Genomic DNA, 18394 nt, shown 5'->3' with positions numbered 1-18394 from the left:
GGTGTTATTATAGACAATAGTTGATCTATGTTCCTAGTCCTGTAATGGTGTTATTATCCTAAACCAGACAATAGTTGATCTATGTACCTAGTCATGTAATGGTGTTATTATAGACAATAGTTGATCTATGTACCTAGTCCTGTAATGGTGTTATTATAGACAATAGTTGATCTATGTACCTAGTCCTGTAATGGTGTTATTATAGACAATAGTTGATCTATGTACCTAGTCCTGTAATAGTGTTATTATAGACAATAGTTGATCTATTTACCTAGTCATGTAATGGTGTTATTATAGACAATAGTTGATCTATTTACCTAGTCCTGTAATAGTGTTATTATCCTAAACCAGACAATAGTTGATCTATTTACCTAGTCCTGTAATGGTGTTATTATAGACAATAGTTGATCTATGTACCTAGTCCTGTAATGGTGTTATTATAGACAATAGTTGATCTATTTACCTAGTCCTGTAATGGTGTTATTATAGACAATAGTTGATCTATGTTCCTAGTCCTGTAATGGTGTTATTATAGACAATAGTTGATCTATGTACCTAGTCATGTAATGGTGTTATTATAGACAATAGTTGATCTATTTACCTAGTCCTGTAATGGTGTTATTATCCTAAACCAGACAATAGTTGATCTATGTACCTAGTCATGTAATGGTGTTATTATAGACAATAGTTGATCTATTTACCTAGTCCTGTAATGGTGTTATTATAGACAATAGTTGATCTATGTACCTAGTCCTGTAATGGTGTTATTATAGACAATAGTTGATCTATGTACCTAGTCCTGTAATGGTGTTATTATAGACAATAGTTGATCTATGTACCTAGTCATGTAATGGTGTTATTATAGACAATAGTTGATCTATTTACCTAGTCCTGTAATGGTGTTATTATCCTAAACCAGACAATAGTTGATCTATGTACCTAGTCCTGTAATGGTGTTATTATAGACAATAGTTGATCTATGTACCTAGTCATGTAATGGTGTTATTATAGACAATAGTTGATCTATTTACCTAGTCCTGTAATGGTGTTATTATCCTAAACCAGACAATAGTTGATCTATGTACCTAGTCCTGTAATGGTGTTATTATAGACAATAGTTGATCTATGTACCTAGTCCTGTAATGGTGTTATTATAGACAATAGTTGATCTATGTACCTAGTCCTGTAATGGTGTTATTATAGACAATAGTTGATCTATTTACCTAGTCCTGTAATGGTGTTATTATAGACAATAGTTGATCTATGTTCCTAGTCCTGTAATGGTGTTATTATAGACAATAGTTGATCTATGTACCTAGTCCTGTAATGGTGTTATTATAGACAATAGTTGATCTATGTACCTAGTCCTGTAATGGTGTTATTATAGACAATAGTTGATCTATGTACCTAGTCCTGTAATGGTGTTATTATAGACAATAGTTGATCTATGTTCCTAGTCCTGTAATGGTGTTATTATAGACAATAGTTGATCTATGTACCTAGTCCTGTAATGGTGTTATTATAGACAATAGTTGATCTATTTACCTAGTCCTGTAATGGTGTTATTATCCTAAACCAGACAATAGTTGATCTATGTACCTAGTCATGTAATGGTGTTATTATAGACAATAGTTGATCTATGTTCCTAGTCCTGTAATGGTGTTATTATCCTAAACCAGACAATAGTTGATCTATGTACCTAGTCCTGTAATGGTGTTATTATAGACAATAGTTGATCTATGTACCTAGTCATGTAATGGTGTTATTATAGACAATAGTTGATCTATTTACCTAGTCCTGTAATGGTGTTATTATCCTAAACCAGACAATAGTTGATCTATGTACCTAGTCCTGTAATGGTGTTATTATAGACAATAGTTGATCTATGTACCTAGTCCTGTAATGGTGTTATTATAGACAATAGTTGATCTATGTACCTAGTCCTGTAATGGTGTTATTATAGACAATAGTTGATCTATGTACCTAGTCCTGTAATGGTGTTATTATAGACAATAGTTGATCTATGTTCCTAGTCATGTAATGGTGTTATTATCCTAAACCAGACAACTCCATAGTAGAATAGTTGATGTATTTATTTTTTAAGTGAATAATAATTTGTCATTATTTATATATTCATATTTATTCTCCAATAATAATTATTAATAGTAAGAGCAATCAGAATGTTGTGTCTAAATTTGGTAGATGGACAAACCCAATGCTTCAGCCTGTATACATGTTCTAGCCACTATGATTCATCAGTTGGGCTACAGGTGATCATGCTTATTGCTAATAATAATAATAACCATCTGATAATATAGACCGCACAGTACATGGTCCAATATGTTAAAATCATTTTAACATCATTTTTACCAATATGTTTTTATGGGCTCATTTCTGGAGGTGGAAATTATATTTTAGATGGTGTCAGAGTCACTTTATTTTTCATTTATTTTGGAGTAGAATTACTTTTTTTTTTAAGTCAGCAGAACCAAACCGTTCCCCTAAGCAAGGGGGCTGGAATTAGTCAAACTCGCAGTTTAACAACATGATCCTCTTTATTTATTTATTCTCTTTTTCTCCCCAATTTCGTTGTATCCAATTGGTAGTTACAGGCTTGTCTCATCGCTGCAACTCCAGTACGGACTCAGGAGAGGCGAAGGTCGAAGTCCTCCGAAACACGACCCAGTCAAGATGCACTGCTTCTGATCCTCTTTCTTAGATGAAAGGGGAGGTTAACTTGGCCCCAGACAATGGAACTGCGATCGTCTTAAGTTTCAGTCATGGTTATTTATTTTTTTCTTTAACCCCTGCACACAGACGCTGTTGCTGCACGTTTTTGGGGGAGTTTTTCAATGTATTTAAAGGCAAGCACACACAGACAGACTTGCGCCCGGATGTAAAAACACACACACACACATTTTTATATTAAGAAAGAACAGACAACAGATTTCCACCTCATCTGCAGACATCTCCTGGGAGCAATACTGGCTCCATCTAGTCTGTGACCAACTCTAAGGGAGAAGGGAAAGGGAGATACTGACATGCTCTCATTCAGAATGTTGGTAACGCTTTACAACAAGCTCTCACAGTCCTACTGCAGAATTAGTCGTTTATACACGTTTCTCCAAACATCAAATTTAGAAGGTTAAGGTTTTTGAATAAATCATTTGTTTTGAGTGTTCTGTTAATTTGAGCATTCTGTTAATTTGAGCATTCTGGTAATTTGAGCATTCTGTTAATTTGAGTGTTCTGTTAATTTGAGCATAGGGTAATTTGAGCATTCTATTAATTTGAGCATTTGGTAATTTGAGCATTTGGTAATTTGAGCATTCTGTTCATTTGAGTGTTCTGTTAATTTGAGCGTTCTGTTAATTTGAGCATTTGGTAATTTGAGCATTCTGTTAATTTGAGCATTCTGTTCATTTGAGCATTCTGTTAATTTGAGCATTCTATTAATTTGAGCATTTGGTAATTTGAGCATTTGGTAATTTGAGCATTCTGTTCATTTGAGTGTTCTGTTAATTTGAGCGTTCTGTTAATTTGAGCATTTGGTAATTTGAGCATTCTGTTAATTTGAGCATTCTGTTAATTTGAGCATTCTGTTAATTTGAGCATTCTGTTAATTTTGTTAATTTGAGCATTCTGTTAATTTGAGCATTCTGTTAATTTGAGCATTCTGTTAATTTTGTTAATTTGAGCATTCTGTTAATTTGAGCATTCTGTTAATTTGAGCATTCTGTTAATTTGAGCGTTCTGTTAATTTGAGCGTTCTGTTAATTTGAGCGTTCTGTTAATTTGAGCGTTCTGTTAAAGTTTCTGGCAATGGTTTTATCTGAGGAAGGAAATATATCTACTCCCAAATATTTGAAATGGGAAAAAAATGAGATTCCATAACTAGAGATGGAGTCCTCCATTTGGGTCGTGAGAGGCAGTAGGTTTGATGTCCTTTGATTAATTTTAGAAATACAAATCAAATCAAAACAAATTGTATATGTCACATGTACAGAATACAACAGGTGTAGAATTTACCATGAAATGCTTACCTACACAGTAAATGTATCTGAGTAAATTTTACTCAAATTGAATACAATTATACTCTACAAAAGATAACATTTAGTCCCAGTCTAAATAGAGTAAAAATTACTCTTGTTGCAGAGTTCAATTTTAAGAGTTATTTGTACTCAGTGTTTATATTTAACTCTACAAACTGTAATTTACTCAATTTAGCTTAACATGGAAACAACTCTACTGCCAATTCACTCAATATAGAATTTAATATTATCTGTGTACAAGCCCTTAACCAACAATGCAGTTCTAGAAATAGAGTTAAGAAAATATTTACTAAATAAACTAAAGTAAAAAAATCGAATCAATCAAAAATGAACACAATAAATGTACATAACAATAACGAGGCTATATACAAGGGGTACCTGTACTGAGTCAATGTGGAGGGGTACAGGTTAGTCGAAGTAATTTGTGAAGTGACATTGAGATGAAACTGAATTTATCTATGATCTTCAATGCATTTGTGAGTGATTGAGATACATTGTGTAGATATAGTAAAATGTCCTCTGTATATAATGAGATGATGTGATCAGTAGATTTGAGGGAAATCAGTGTTATTTCCTTCGATTGACAAATTGCCTGGGCCAGGGGTTCCATGGATAATAAGAATAGCAAAGGAGAATTTGGATCGCCTTGTCTGCTGCTTTTAGTGATTATGAACGGAGCAGAGCAGATATTGCCAAGGCTGAGGGATTGGCATATTGTAAAGACCAATGCTGGAGTAGAGAAGCAGGTATGGAGAGTCATGCATATTCTTAGTAACATTTGAAAGAAAACACTTTGAAGTTTGTGGAAATGTGAATTGAATGTAGGAGAATATAGCACAATAGATCTGGTAGAAGAAAATACAAAGAAAAAACCAACCGGTCTTTTTCTACCACCATCTTTGAAATGCAAGAGAAAGGTCATAGTTATAGCCATCACTCTGGTTGTAATTCCGCTAGTGTCCACAAGATGGCAGCCGTGTATGTGCAAAGTTTCAGATGGATAACTTCAAAAATGAGTGAACAACAACATTTTTAGTGTGAAGTCCCCAGGTACATTTGGGCAAATCGAAAAGGAGACATTCACATTCATATTCGATTTTTATGCAAGAATATCATCAAATCTGTATACTTGGACTTTGATTTAGCTCTCCAAGTATTAGTAGCCGTATTATAATAAGTTCAACATTTGCAAAACAACCAGTTTTCATAACTTCATAATTGGTGCTTATTTGACAAAGATACAGTTGTTCAAGTGATGGCTGCCCGCACCATGAAGGTGTCGCTCTCTGACCAAATATGGTGTCCTTTAGGATATACTACACCCCTAATGAAATAGTGAAGTCTTGTTACCTTCTAGGATCTCTGAGGAATAGATACGGACGTGATTTGACTCGTTCAAACAATGTTTAGGGTGAGAGTTACACAGATTCCTTTCTTTGCAAATTGAACGAGTGGTAATACAAAATTGATCGTGCATGATATATGGATCTTTTTAGGATATGAAAAAGGATTTTATCTAACAAAACAACACTTGATGTTATCTCTGGGACCCTTTGGATGATAAATCAGAGCAAGATTTCAGAATGTAAGTACACATTTCACCTTCAGAGGTGAATTTATCAAACCTATTGCGGTGAAAAATGTGTTTTGTTGTTAGGAGCTCTCCTCAAACAATAGCATGGCATTTTTTTGCAGTAATAGCTACTGTAAATTGGACAGTGCGGTTATATTAACAAGAATTTAAGCTTTCAGCCGATATAAGACACTTATTTGTACAGACATTTGTTGTTTCTCTAAAATCTGCGATCTTGACATTTTGCGCTGCATGATTTACAACTGTCCCATTGATGGAATTAATTATTTTAGGATTTACAGTCAGAGGTGTACAGTTCTTTATAGAAGCAGGATCATCTTTGATTGATTAACCTCTCTGGGGTATGTAGGACACACTATTCAACAGCCAGTGACATAGCAGGGTGGCAAATTATAAACAACAAAAATCTCATAATTCAAATTTCTCAAACATACAACTATTATATCCCATTTTAAAGGTACCCTTCTCGTTAATCCAGCCACATTGTCCGATTTCAAAATGCTTTACGGCGAAAGCATAACATTAGATTATGTTAGGACAGCGCCAAGACAAGAAAAACCACACAGCCATTTTCCAAGCAAGGAGAGGTGTCACAAAAACCAGAAATACAGCTAAAATTAATCACTAACCTTTGATGATCTTCATCAGATGGCACTCATAGGAATTCATGTTACACAATACATGTATGTTTTGCTCGATAAAGTTCATATTTATATTTAAAAAAAAAACATTTTACATTGGTGTGTAATGTTCAGAAATGTTTTGCCTCCAAAACCTCTGGTGAATGAGCACATCAATTTACAGAAATACTCATCATAAACGTTGATAAAATATTCAACAGTTATTCAAAGAATTATAGATACACTTCTCCTTAATGCAACCGCTGTGTCAGATTTCAAAAAAGCTTTACGGCGAAAGCAAATTTTGCAATAATCTGAGTACAGTGCTCAGATATCAAAACAAGCCATACAGATACCCGCCATTTTGGAATAAACAGAAATGACAAAAATTACATTATAAATATTCACTTACCTTTGATGATCTTCATCAGAATGCACTCCCAGGAATCCCAGGTCCACAATAAATGTTTGTTTTGTTCAATAAAGTCCATCATTTATGTCCAAATACCTCCTTTTTGTTCGCGGATTCAGTCCACTACTCCAAATGCAGGAAGCGAACGCAAAATGTCACGACGAAAAGTCCAAAAAAGTTCTATTTACGTTCGTTGAAAAATTTCAAACGGTGTATAGCATCAATCTTTAGGATGTTTTTAACATAAATCTTCCATAATTTTCCAACCAGACGATTCCAATGTCTTCAAAAAAGAAAAGGAACACAGCTAACTCTCACGTGAGTGCGTGCCACTGAACTCATGTCATTCTCTCAGTCATCTGACTCCTTATCCTCTCCCTATTCACAGTAGAAGCATGAAACAACGTTCTAAAGACTGTTGACATCTAGTGGAAGCCTTAGGAAGTGCAAAATGAACCCTAAGTCACTGTATACTGTATAGGCAATCACTTGAAAAACTACAACCTCAGATTTCCACACTTCCTGGTTGGATTTTTCTCAGGTTTCTGCCTGCCATATGAGTTCTGTTATACTTACAGACATCATTCAAACAGTATTAGAAACTTCAGAGTGTTTTCTATCCAAATCTACTAATAATATGCATATCCTACCTTCTGAGCCTGAGTAGCAGGCAGTTTACTACGGGCACGCCTTTCATCCGGACGTGAAAATACTGCCCCCTACCCTAGAGAAGTTAATTGGGGTTCTGATAGTAATTCCCCTGTTTCAGATTCAATAGTTGATATATCAGCTATTCAATACTTCGGCTTTCAATACTCTACTCAGCAAACTGGATGCAGTCTATCACAGTGCCATTCGTTTGGTTACCAAAGCCGCATATACCACCCACCACTGCAACCTTTATGCTCTAGTCGGCTGGCCCTCGCTACATATTCGTCGCCAGACCCACTGGCTCCAGGTCATCTATAAGTCTATGCTAGGTAAAGCTCCGCCTTACCTCAGCTCACACTGTAGCACGCGCTCCAGCAGGTATATCTCACTGGTCATCTCCAAAGCCAGCATCTCCTTTGGCCGCCTTTCCTTCCAGTTCTCTGCTGCCAGCGAATTGCAAAAATCGCTGAAGCTGGAGACTTACATTTCCCTCACTAACTTTAAACATCAGCTATCTGAGCAGCTAACCGTTTGCTGCAGCTGTACATAGTCCATCTGTAAATAGCCCACCCAATCTACCTACCTCATCCCATATTGTTTTTATTTACTTTTCTGCTCTTTTGGACACCAGTATCACTACTTGCACATCATCATCTGCTTATCTATCACTCCAGTGTTAATCAGCTAAATTGTAATTACTTCGCTACTATGGCCTTTTTTCTGTGTTATTGACTGTACGCTTGTTTATTCCATGTATAACTCTGTGTTGTTGTTTGTGTCGCACTGCTTTGCTTTATCTTGGTCAGGTTGCAGTTGTAAATGAGAACTTGTTCTCAACTAGCTTACCTGGTTAAATAAAAGTGAAATAAAAAAATCCGTTGCGGAGAGGAGCCATGTGTTGCACAATGTTTATCATCGGCATGGGACCCAGCTACTCTGCCCAAACAGTTCATAGAAAAGATGGCTCATGAAGGAAGTTGCGTTTCCCGTTTCAAGTCCTGTGAATGATTTTTGAGTGACTCTGTTTTCAATTTTTTAGGAGATCGATTTCCACCTTCTAGCTTAGATTGCTCTGTTTCCAGGTCAGGGAGTCGCCCCTCTGTCACATCGGCTGCTGTCTCCAAACTTTCCATTTTAGTTGAGTAGGTATCCACTATAGAAGTGAGCAGGTCAAGAGATTAATTTATTGGTTTTAATTGCAAGTCGAAGGCAGAGGTAATTTCCTCATGAACAATCTCTCGGATGGTAGTGGCCAACTCTTTTTGTTGTCGGGTGTTGAGAGCCATCATGTTCCCACAGCTGAATGGTGGATGGACAGAATATACCAGCTGCAGGAGAGAAATAGACCTGCTATTGTTCCTTGTAATACAGTGAACGTCCCACACCTTAATGTGATGTTATATGTTGACAACTATTTTAATTTGAATTCCATTAATTCATAGTTATTTTGCAAAAGAAAGCCAACAGAAAGGCACACGTTTCAATGTATGCCATGTGGACCATTTTTTTTTACCTGTCTTTCTCTCCATCCTTACGTTGTGCAGCTGAGACCAGCGATGCCGCCGCGGCCTGAATCCAGCCCCTGTCGGGACATGAAACCAGAAAACATCATTAACCTGTTTGATGCTGCTGCTGCTCCTAACATCAGTGTTACGTCCCCAACACAGGTACGGCCTGTTACCTGTTCTCTTTTCCTTTATCACTTCATGCCTGACTCCTTACCCTAACCCTTACTCTACCCTAAACCTACCCTATCCCTTATCAGAACCCAAGCAAGCTGTTACACATCAACAGAGTTGCAGTTGATATTTTGTTGATACTGTAGGTCTTCTATTGGCGACTATCCACCAAGGTTGGGGTCAAAAGTCAGTCAATTCAGGACGTGATATGAATTTAAAATCCCCCAAAAATCTAACATGTTTGACATAAATAAATAGCTTCTCATTTTCAGCTTACTGATAAGTTATTTAAAACAAATTAATATTGGAATTTCAGTTTAGTTTCTGAATTTGACCTGAACCCAACTCTGCTATCCACATAAAGTGTGACTCTTGCTAATCCCGCCCTCGTTCTCCTGTTAACTGTCTGTATGTATCGTATCCTTCCCATGTCAGTTTGACAGCCCTGCAGGGTCCAACCTGTTGGACATGGACCTGTCCACCCTGGCTGCACCAAGTCATGGTGGCACAGCCGTGTCCTCAGCCTCTCAGGTGGGTTGGCCCGTTCAGGCAGATGGTCAGGCAGGCAATATGTCAAGTTGGTATCAGCTCCTATACGTGTATGATACATGGTTAGACCCTGGCTGAGCTCAGTCTGCATGGCGAGATATTCATTACCACCGTCTGTATAGTTGTGACTCGTTAGCATTTTCATAATTTCTGTTTGTTTAGACGTATGACTTTGAAATGCATGGGTTAAATTAAACAGACACAGTCTGAGTTTTTTGTGTTTGAGCATCTCTACCTCTTCTCTCTCTCTCTCTCTCTCTTTCTCTTTCTCTTTGTTCTTGCTGAAGGCGGTATCATGGGACACATGGGAGGTAAGCACAGTCATCATAATCTACATTGGCCATAAATTCCCTCCAACAGGGACTGTCTAGCTGATCCAACAGCCATGGGACTGTCTAGCTAATCCAACAGCCATGGGACTGTCTAGTTTATCCAACAGCCATGGGACTGTCTAGCTAATCCAACAGCCATGGGACTGTCTAGCTAATCCAACAGTCATGGGACTGTCTAGCTGATCCAACAGCCATGGGACTGTCTAGCTGATCCAACAGCCATGGGACTGTCTAGCTGATCCAACAGCCATGGGACTGTCTAGCTGACCCAACAGCCATGGGACTGTCTAGCTGATCCAATAGCCATGGGGCTGTCTAGCTGATCCAACAGCCATGGGACTGTCTAGCTGATCCAACAGCCATGGGACTGTCTAGCTGATCCAACAGCCATGGGACTGTCTAGTTGACCCAACAGCCATGGGACTGTCTAGCTGATCCAATAGCCATGGGGCTGTCTAGCTGATCCAACAGCCATGGGACTGTCTAGCTGATCCAACAGCCATGGGACTGTCTAGCTGATCCAACAGCCATGGGAATGTCTAGCTGACCCAACAGCCATGGGACTGTCTAGCTGATCCAACAGCCATGGGGCTGTCTAGCTGATCCAACAGCCATGGGACTGTCTAGCTGATCCAACAGCCATGGGACTGTCTAGCTGATCCAACAGCCATGGGACTGTCTAGCTGATCCAACAGCCATGGGACTGTCTAGCTGATCCAACAGCCATGGGACTGTCTAGCTGATCCAACAGCCATGGGACTGTCTAGCTGATCCAACAGCCATGGGACTGTCTAGCTAATCCAACAGCCATGGGACTGTCTAGCTGATCCAACAGCCATGGGACTGTCTAGCTGATCCAACAGCCATGGATGGGACTGTCTAGCTGATCCAACAGGGACTGTCTAGCTAATCCAACAGGGACTGTCTAGCTGATCCAACAGGGACTGTCTATCTAATCCAACAGGGACTGTCTAGCTGATCCAACAGCCATGGATGGGACTGTCTAGCTGATCCAACAGGGACTGTCTAGCTGATCCAACAGGGACTGTCTAGCTAATCCAACAGGGACTGTCTAGCTGATCCAACAGGGACTGTCTAGCTAATCCAACAGGGACTGTCTAGCTGATCCAACAGCCATGGATGGGACTGTCTAGCTGATCCAACAGGGACTGTCTAGCTAATCCAACAGGGACTGTCTAGCTGATCCAACAGGGACTGTCTAACTGATCCAACAGGGACTGTCTAGCTGATCCAACAGGGACTGTCTAGCTAATCCAACAGGGACTGTCTAGCTGATCCAACAGGGACTGTCTAGCTAATCCAACAGGGACTGTCTAGCTGATCCAACAGGGACTGTCTAGCTGATCCAACAGGGACTGTCTAGCTAATCCAACAGGGACTGTCTAGCTGATCCAACAGGGACTGTCTAGCTAATCCAACAGGGGACTGTCTAGCTGATCCAACAGGGACTGTCTAGCTGATCCAACAGGGACTGTCTATCTAATCCAACTGTCATGGGAATGTCTAGCTGATCCAACAGCCATGGGACTGTCTAGCTGATCCAACAGCCATGGGACTGTCTAGCTGATCCAACAGCCATGGGACTGTCTAGCTGATCCAACAGCCATGGGATTGTCTAGCTGATCCAACAGCCATGGGACTGTCTAGCTAATCCAACAGCCATATGACTGTCTAGCTAATCCAACAGCCATGGGACTGTCTAGCTGATCCAACAGCCATGGGACTGTCTAGCTGATCCAACAGCCATGGGACTGTCTAGCTAATCCAACAGCCATGGGACTGTCTAGCTGATCCAACAGCCATGGGAATGTTTAGCTGAATTTAAGGACTACATGATACTAACAGAATAACAAAATAGTTATTTCAGGGTTTTCTGGTTTGCTTTTGTGCCCTAACCAAACTGTTATCTCCACAGCTCTGTGTTTTTGTTGGGGAAAATAGTAACGCAGAACATAAAGGGAATTGTACCTCTGACCTTCCACGATATTACCTGGTAGCCTGAGTGCCAGTCTGCGCCATCATGCCAACTCCATAATAACAGCCTTCTTTGAATTGGAAAACCTAACGATTGAAAACCTAATTGATCTTTCATTAATTGGTCTTTTCACTTTTTCGCCACATCCCCCACGTCTCAATCATCAATCTTTTTATTTATCAATTAATTAATTAATTAAATTAATTTGAATTAATTTCCTACATTTCTATTATCCCCGATAAATGGCTCATTGCCATGGAAACCCTGGCCTGACCCGGTTCTTGGTCACTATGGCTTCCTATGGCCTATTATACCCCATTTCACTGCCCCTACCCCATACCTTCTCCTCTTAACCCTTGCCCCTGCCCCCTTCCCCTACCCCCTTGCCCATGCCCATTGCCATGGAAACCCTGGCTCTAAACCTGGTCTCTATGGCTTTGAATGGGTTCCTCATACCAATGGACATGCCCCATTCTGCCCATTTAATTGCCCCCACCCCGACCCTTCGCCTACCTAGCCTGAGGAAACTCCTGCTCCACCAGAGGAGCCCCAGGGCTGGGATGATGACGGTACCCTGCCGGTGCGTGCTGCTGGCTGGGATGATGACGGTACCCTGCCGGTGCGTGCTGCCGGCTGGGGGGATGACGGTATAGCTGCCGCCGCGGCAGGCTGGGATGACGATGGCTCTCTGCCTGTGAGGGTGGATGACTCCTGGGGGGATGACGGTGATGCTGATGCTACATCCGTTGCCCCAGCCACTGCTTCCGCTGCCGTGGCCGAGTCTGAGGCTGCTGGCTGGGATGATGAGGAGGAGGGGGTGCCCCAGGTACGATGGAAAGAGTAGGATGCATCTGGAGCTGGGTGGATGCATCGGCTACAACACTGGTCTGGTGGTCTAGCAGGACAGGATGGAGGATACTGTAGTTGTAGACACGTGATGGTGGAGCTCTCTGGTTCTCTCTGGTTCTGTCTGGTTCTCTCTGGTTCTGTCTGGTTCTTCCAAGTAGTAGTAGTAGGCAGTGCCAGGTGTCCTTTGAAAAATAGGTATTCTGACCGCAATGGGACTTCCTGAATAAATAAAGGGATCTTGTTTCTCCAGATCCCTTCAAAATGAAATGTATCGTAGTCTTTCAGTCCGAAAACACTGCCTGGCTGTAACAGGGGATAGTTTATAGACTGGGGGTGCATTTTTTTAGTGACATCATGACGGGCTGTATGTGTAACAGTTCGTCTTCTCTCTGTCTCCAACAGGCTGACACACTTACGGCACCTGCAGCCCCTACACCTGCAGCCCCTACACCTGCAGCCCCTACACCTGCAGCCCCTACACCTGCAGCCGCAGTACCAGAAGAGGTAAGTGGCACGTTGGTTGGTTGGTTGGTTGGTTGGTTGGTTGGTTGGTTGGTTGGTTGGTTGGTTGGTTGGTTGGTTGACTGATTTACTTATTTTTGTCACTTCTTTTGTCACAGACTCCTGCTGTGGCAGCAGCAGCAACCAACGGGGATTCAGAGGCCGTAGAGATGCCTCCAGGATTCCTCTTCAAAGTGAGTGGGGATGATGATGATGATGATATGTGAATAATTGCTGATGATATGTGAATAAATTCTACGTCGTGTAATATGTATCTATTATTTCCAAGTAGGAAATAATATGAAACTGAATTGTACTATTTTCTTCATTGTGTTCAGGTGACCACCATGCATGACTATGCCGCTAATGACTCAGATGAGCTGGAGATGAAGGCTGGAGACATAGTGCTGGTTGTGGCCTTCGACAACCCAGAAGAACAGGTCAGTGTTCTTAGTCATAGCCTGATGGTACATTCTGTTTGTGCTTTATCTTCTCTGGGCTAGGTGGGACGCTTGCGTCCCACCCTAGTCAACAGCCAGTGGAATCGTGTGGCGCGAAATAGAAATACCTCAAAAATTCTATAACTTCAGTTTCTCAAACATATGACTATTTTACACCATTTTAAAGACAAGACTCTCGTTAATCTAACCACATTGTCCGATTTCATAAAGGCTTTACAGCGAAAGCAAAACATTAGATTATGTCAGGAGAGTACCCTGCCAAAAATAATCACACAGCCATTTTCAAAGCAAGCATATATGTCACAAAAACCAAAACCACAGCTAAATGCAGCACTAACCTTTGATCTTCATCAGATGACACTCGTAGGACATTATGTTATACAATACATGCATATTTTGTTCAATCAAGTTCATATTTATATCAAAAGCCAGCTTTTTACATTACCATGTGATGTTCAGAACTAGCATACCCACCGCAAACTTCCGGTGAATTTACTAAATTACTCATGATTAACGTTCACAAAATACGTAACAATTATTTTAAGAATTATAGATACAGAACTCCTTTATGCAATCACGCTGTCAGATTTTAAAATAGCTTTTCGGCGAAAGCACATTTTGCAATATTCTGAGTACATAGCCCGGCCATCACGGCTAGCTATTTTGACACCGACCAAGTTTGGCCCTCACCAAACTCAGAATTAGTATTAGAAAAATTGGATTACCTTTGCTGTTCTTCGTCAGAATGCACTCCCAGGACTTCTACTTCAACAACAAATGTTGTTTTGGTTCCAAATAATCCATAGTTATATCCAAATACCTCCGTTTTGTTCGTGCGTTCAGGTCACTATCCGAAGGGTGACGCGCGAGCGCATTTCGTGACAAAAAAATGCAAAATATTCCATTACCGTACTTCGAAGCATGTCAAACGCTGTTTAAAATACATTTTTATGCTATTTTTCTCGTAAAATAGCGATAATATTGCAACTGGGCGACGTTGTATTCATTCAAAGGCTGAAAGAAAAAAATTGAGAATTCTCATGAACGCGCATCTCCAGTGTCACTGTTCCTAGGCTGACCACTCACAAATTCTCCTGCTGTTCTTCGCCCAGAGACAGCAGACACCCCATTACACTTTCTGGCGCCTTCTGAGAGCCAATGGAAGCCTTAGAAAATGTCACGTATTTTCGATAGAGATGCAACTGAAGGACAACAAATTGTCAGACAGGGCACTTCCTGTATGGAATCTTCTCAGGTTTTGGCCTGCCATATGAGTTCTGTTATACTCACAGACACCATTCAAACAGTTTTAGAAACGTTAGAGTGTTTTCTATCCAAATCTACTAATTATATGCATATTCTCATTTCTGGGTAAGAGTAGTAACCAGTTTAAATCGGGTATGTTTTTTTATCTGGCCATGCAAATACTGCCCCCTAGCCCCAACAGGTTATCAAATGCCTGTCGTAGTTTGTATTATTTCAACAATAGAAGAATTAACTACATTTAATAGCCTTGTTTGAGCCAGAACGGGCTCATAGGACCGTTTCTGTAGTGTGAGGCAGCTTTGATGTACAAAAGACCTGAGTCAATCTCATGGCCTTAGCTACATTCCAAAACTGTGTGCTTTGGGTTCCTCTTAATCCACATGATGTGTGTGTTTCAGGACGAGGGCTGGCTGATGGGGATGAAGCAGGAAGATTGGATCCAGAATAAACAGAGTGCGCTCAAAGGGGTGTTCCCCGAGAACTTCACCTCCAGGCTGTGAGAGAGGAGACGCCATATTTCTTCTCCTCTGACTTCTCTCTCTGCCAGAATCTCCTCTCCTCTCCTCTCCTCTCCTCTCCTCTCCTCTCCTCTCCTCTCCTCTCCTCTCCTCTCCTCTCCTCTCCTCTCTTTCCACCAGATTCCTCTTTTCTCTGTCTCTCTATGACCCAATTCCCTGTGCCATCCTCCCTTCCCTTTCCTAACCTCTGGGTTTGTGCCAGCGTGATACTGTAGGTATCGGCATCGTCAGCTGTCTGTTCTGTATCCATGTCTAGCATGGTTTACATGCTCTTGCTGGTTAGAAGTATTTTTTTGGGGGGGGGGGGTAATGAGGCTATAGGGTCAGATTGTGGCATATCAGTTGACTTGCACTTGTTTTAAATCGCCATAAAACAGAAATATGTTTCAGTATACGTACGTACTTTGAAGAGGTGTATTACAAAGGAGTTCATCTAGTGTTCTTTATCATCTTTTTTGCAGTACAATCAGACAGAAAAGACATTGAAGATGACCCTTAGGGCTTTACAGAGGGCGTAACCTCTCAGAGAAACTTCTCTACTGGCTAAGGCATGACACCATAATACCAGCCCTAAGAGACCTTAGACCTTTTTGATATGACTCGTTGGCTTTCTCCTCAACCCCTTCACCCACTAAAGTATGTTTGTGTCAAGGTTGCCAGGTGTTGTGATGATTCCGGGTTGCCAGGTGTTGTGATGATTCCGGGTTGCCAGGTGTTGTGTTAATACCGGGTTGCCAGGTGTTGTGATGATTCTTTCCTGAAAAGACTAACTAACCCTCTCCCTGTTCTATACTGTATGTAATTGTCACCTGAACTTAACTCTACATTCCTGCATCATTTAACCCTTAAAATATTAAGGAAGCAGACTATCTGTGTAAGGACACTAAATATGGCTGTGTTTTGTTTCCTGAAGGTGTAACAATATAAATCTAAGTCTATGTACACTGAGAGGGATATGCAGTTTATTTTGAGAAATGTGTGTTATGTTTTTTTCTCCTGTGAAAGATGTTAAGTGACTCTGACCCCTCTGTGGTTGGTGTGACTGATGGTTTATGGTCCAGATTATTCATCCATCAGAATAACTCACCATTTTTTTTTTTTGTATGCAGTCGGAGCAATGATCATTGGAAGATAGGGAAAGTGTCAACTCAGAAATGTTAATAATATCATAGAGACATTGTTGTATTCCCCCTATGCCATGCCCCAGTTCAGTGTGACTTCTGTCATCTAGATTTCTATTCAAACTGACATGATCTGCTGAAATGATGCCGTAAGCTGTAGTGTACGTGGAAGTGTTTGTGTACGTACGTGAGTGCGTGTGTGAATCCGCGAGTGTGTGTGTGTACTTTTCATACAGAGAACTTTTATCCCTCCTCGGCTGTACCTCTGAATTTATTTATGTGCTATTGTCATTGCTTTCACTTCCTCCTGTGTGGTGATTGGATAAGACAGTTTTACAGGAGCCATTCTGATTTCATTAAGGACTCAGGAGAGACCAATTCTACTCAGTCATATTGAAATACTTTTTTTTTTTTGCTGGTGTTATTATCATTGTGCATTTATCGTGTATATATTACGTGTAATTTAACAAGTTGTGACAAGCATATTATTCATATCTGTGTATGTGAGTAAATGTGTCAAGGAGCATGCCAAATGAATTCCATGTGTGGTGTATTATAGGAGCAATCCTCTTTGTTGAACTCGTTAGGGTGGGGAAAGACCTGGTTCCCTCTGATTACTATTGGACGACCAATAGTAATAAACAAATATTTAGAAGCTCAACTTGTCTCTTTATTCTTTACACTGTGTTTCCTGTTAATTACTTCCTTGTTTCTATCCTTCGTTTCCCTACGTCGTCAACGTTCGCTTTCAACAGTGCATTAGGTGTGTTTAATGGTATGCAGTGTTTTGTGACAGACTAGCTGGTCAGCATGACAATTTTGCTCTAGATTTTAATATTTTTTAAAATGTTTTATTTAACTGGGCAAGTCAGTTAAGAACAATTCTTTTTTATAATGACAGCCTACCGGGGAACAGTGTTATAGCCTTGATAATCAGGAGGTATAAGTCGATTCAGAAGCCATTATAGTGTAGTGTTAAATCACTCATTGTTTTAGTTAGAGTGTGAAGATCATGTTTAACAAAGGGAGACTCAAGTCATAACAAACTACTAAATGGTTCTTACCTGTAATGGGTCAAAGTTCACCTAGTGCAGAAAGAGGGCAGAGAAAGATGATATGTTTCAGCAGATCCACTAATGTTGTTGTGAAGGGGTTTACAGGGGATCAGTTGAAGACTGAGAGAGAGATGAGAGATGAGAGAGAGTGAGAGGTGAGAGAATGAGAGAGAGGTGAGAGATGAGAGAGAATGAGAGAGAGATGAGAGAGAGGTGAGAGAGAGTGAGAGGTGAGGGAGAATGAGGGAGAATGAGAGAGAGGTGAGATGAGAGAGAGGTGAGAGAGAGTGAGAGAGGAGAAAAAGGTGAGAAACAGAGAGAGAGAAGGAAATGTGTATTCATGTAAAGAGTGTCGACAAGAAGACAACAACCGTGTACGACAATGGATGGATGTCAGCGTATTGACCCTGAACTTCCTGAGGGGAACCAGAAACACCAGCAGGACAGATATCTAAACAGGTGTGAACCAACATCCACCCTGCTTTCTCAACAGGTGTGAACCAACATACACCCTGCTTTCTCAACAGGTGTGGAACCAACATACACCCTGCTTTCTCAACAGGTGTGAACCAACATACACCCTGCTTTCTCAACAGGTGTGAACCAACATCCACCCTGCTTTCTCAACAGGTGTGAACCAACATACACCCTGCTTTCTCAACAGGTGTGAACCAACATCTACCCTGCTTTCTCAACAGGTGTGGAACCAACATCCACCCTGCTTTCTCAACAGGTGTG

At 40.6% G+C, this 18394-nt stretch overlaps 1 protein-coding gene across 6 annotated transcripts in view; it reads left to right on the top strand.

The window, feature by feature from the left end:
• Positions 1-17262, top strand: part of LOC106582515 (myc box-dependent-interacting protein 1) — a 46403-nt gene extending 29141 nt beyond the window's left edge. For 2 of the 6 annotated variants that reach the window (XM_014165685.3, XM_014165684.3), the window contains 8 exons: positions 8874-8996; positions 9444-9539; positions 9845-9868; positions 12403-12711; positions 13137-13238; positions 13355-13429; positions 13574-13675; positions 15361-17262. In XM_014165685.3, the coding sequence (XP_014021160.2) occupies positions 8874-8996; positions 9444-9539; positions 9845-9868; positions 12403-12711; positions 13137-13238; positions 13355-13429; positions 13574-13675; positions 15361-15462 (933 nt within the window). In that variant the 3' untranslated portion in view covers positions 15463-17262. The remainder of the gene's footprint in view (positions 1-8873; positions 8997-9443; positions 9540-9844; positions 9869-12402; positions 12712-13136; positions 13239-13354; positions 13430-13573; positions 13676-15360) is intronic. The other 4 variants (XM_014165689.3, XM_014165688.3, XM_014165686.3 and 1 more) reach the window with 3 other exon arrangements.
• Positions 17263-18394: the final 1132 nt, after the last annotated feature.

The sequence above is a fragment of the Salmo salar genome, chromosome 21, assembly GCF_965601325.2.
Source record: "Salmo salar chromosome 21, fSalSal1, whole genome shotgun sequence".
Classification (NCBI taxonomy): domain Eukaryota; kingdom Metazoa; phylum Chordata; class Actinopteri; order Salmoniformes; family Salmonidae; genus Salmo; species Salmo salar.
The sequence above is the reverse complement of the archived record's forward strand: the minus strand, read 5'-3'. Positions and strand labels throughout refer to the sequence as shown.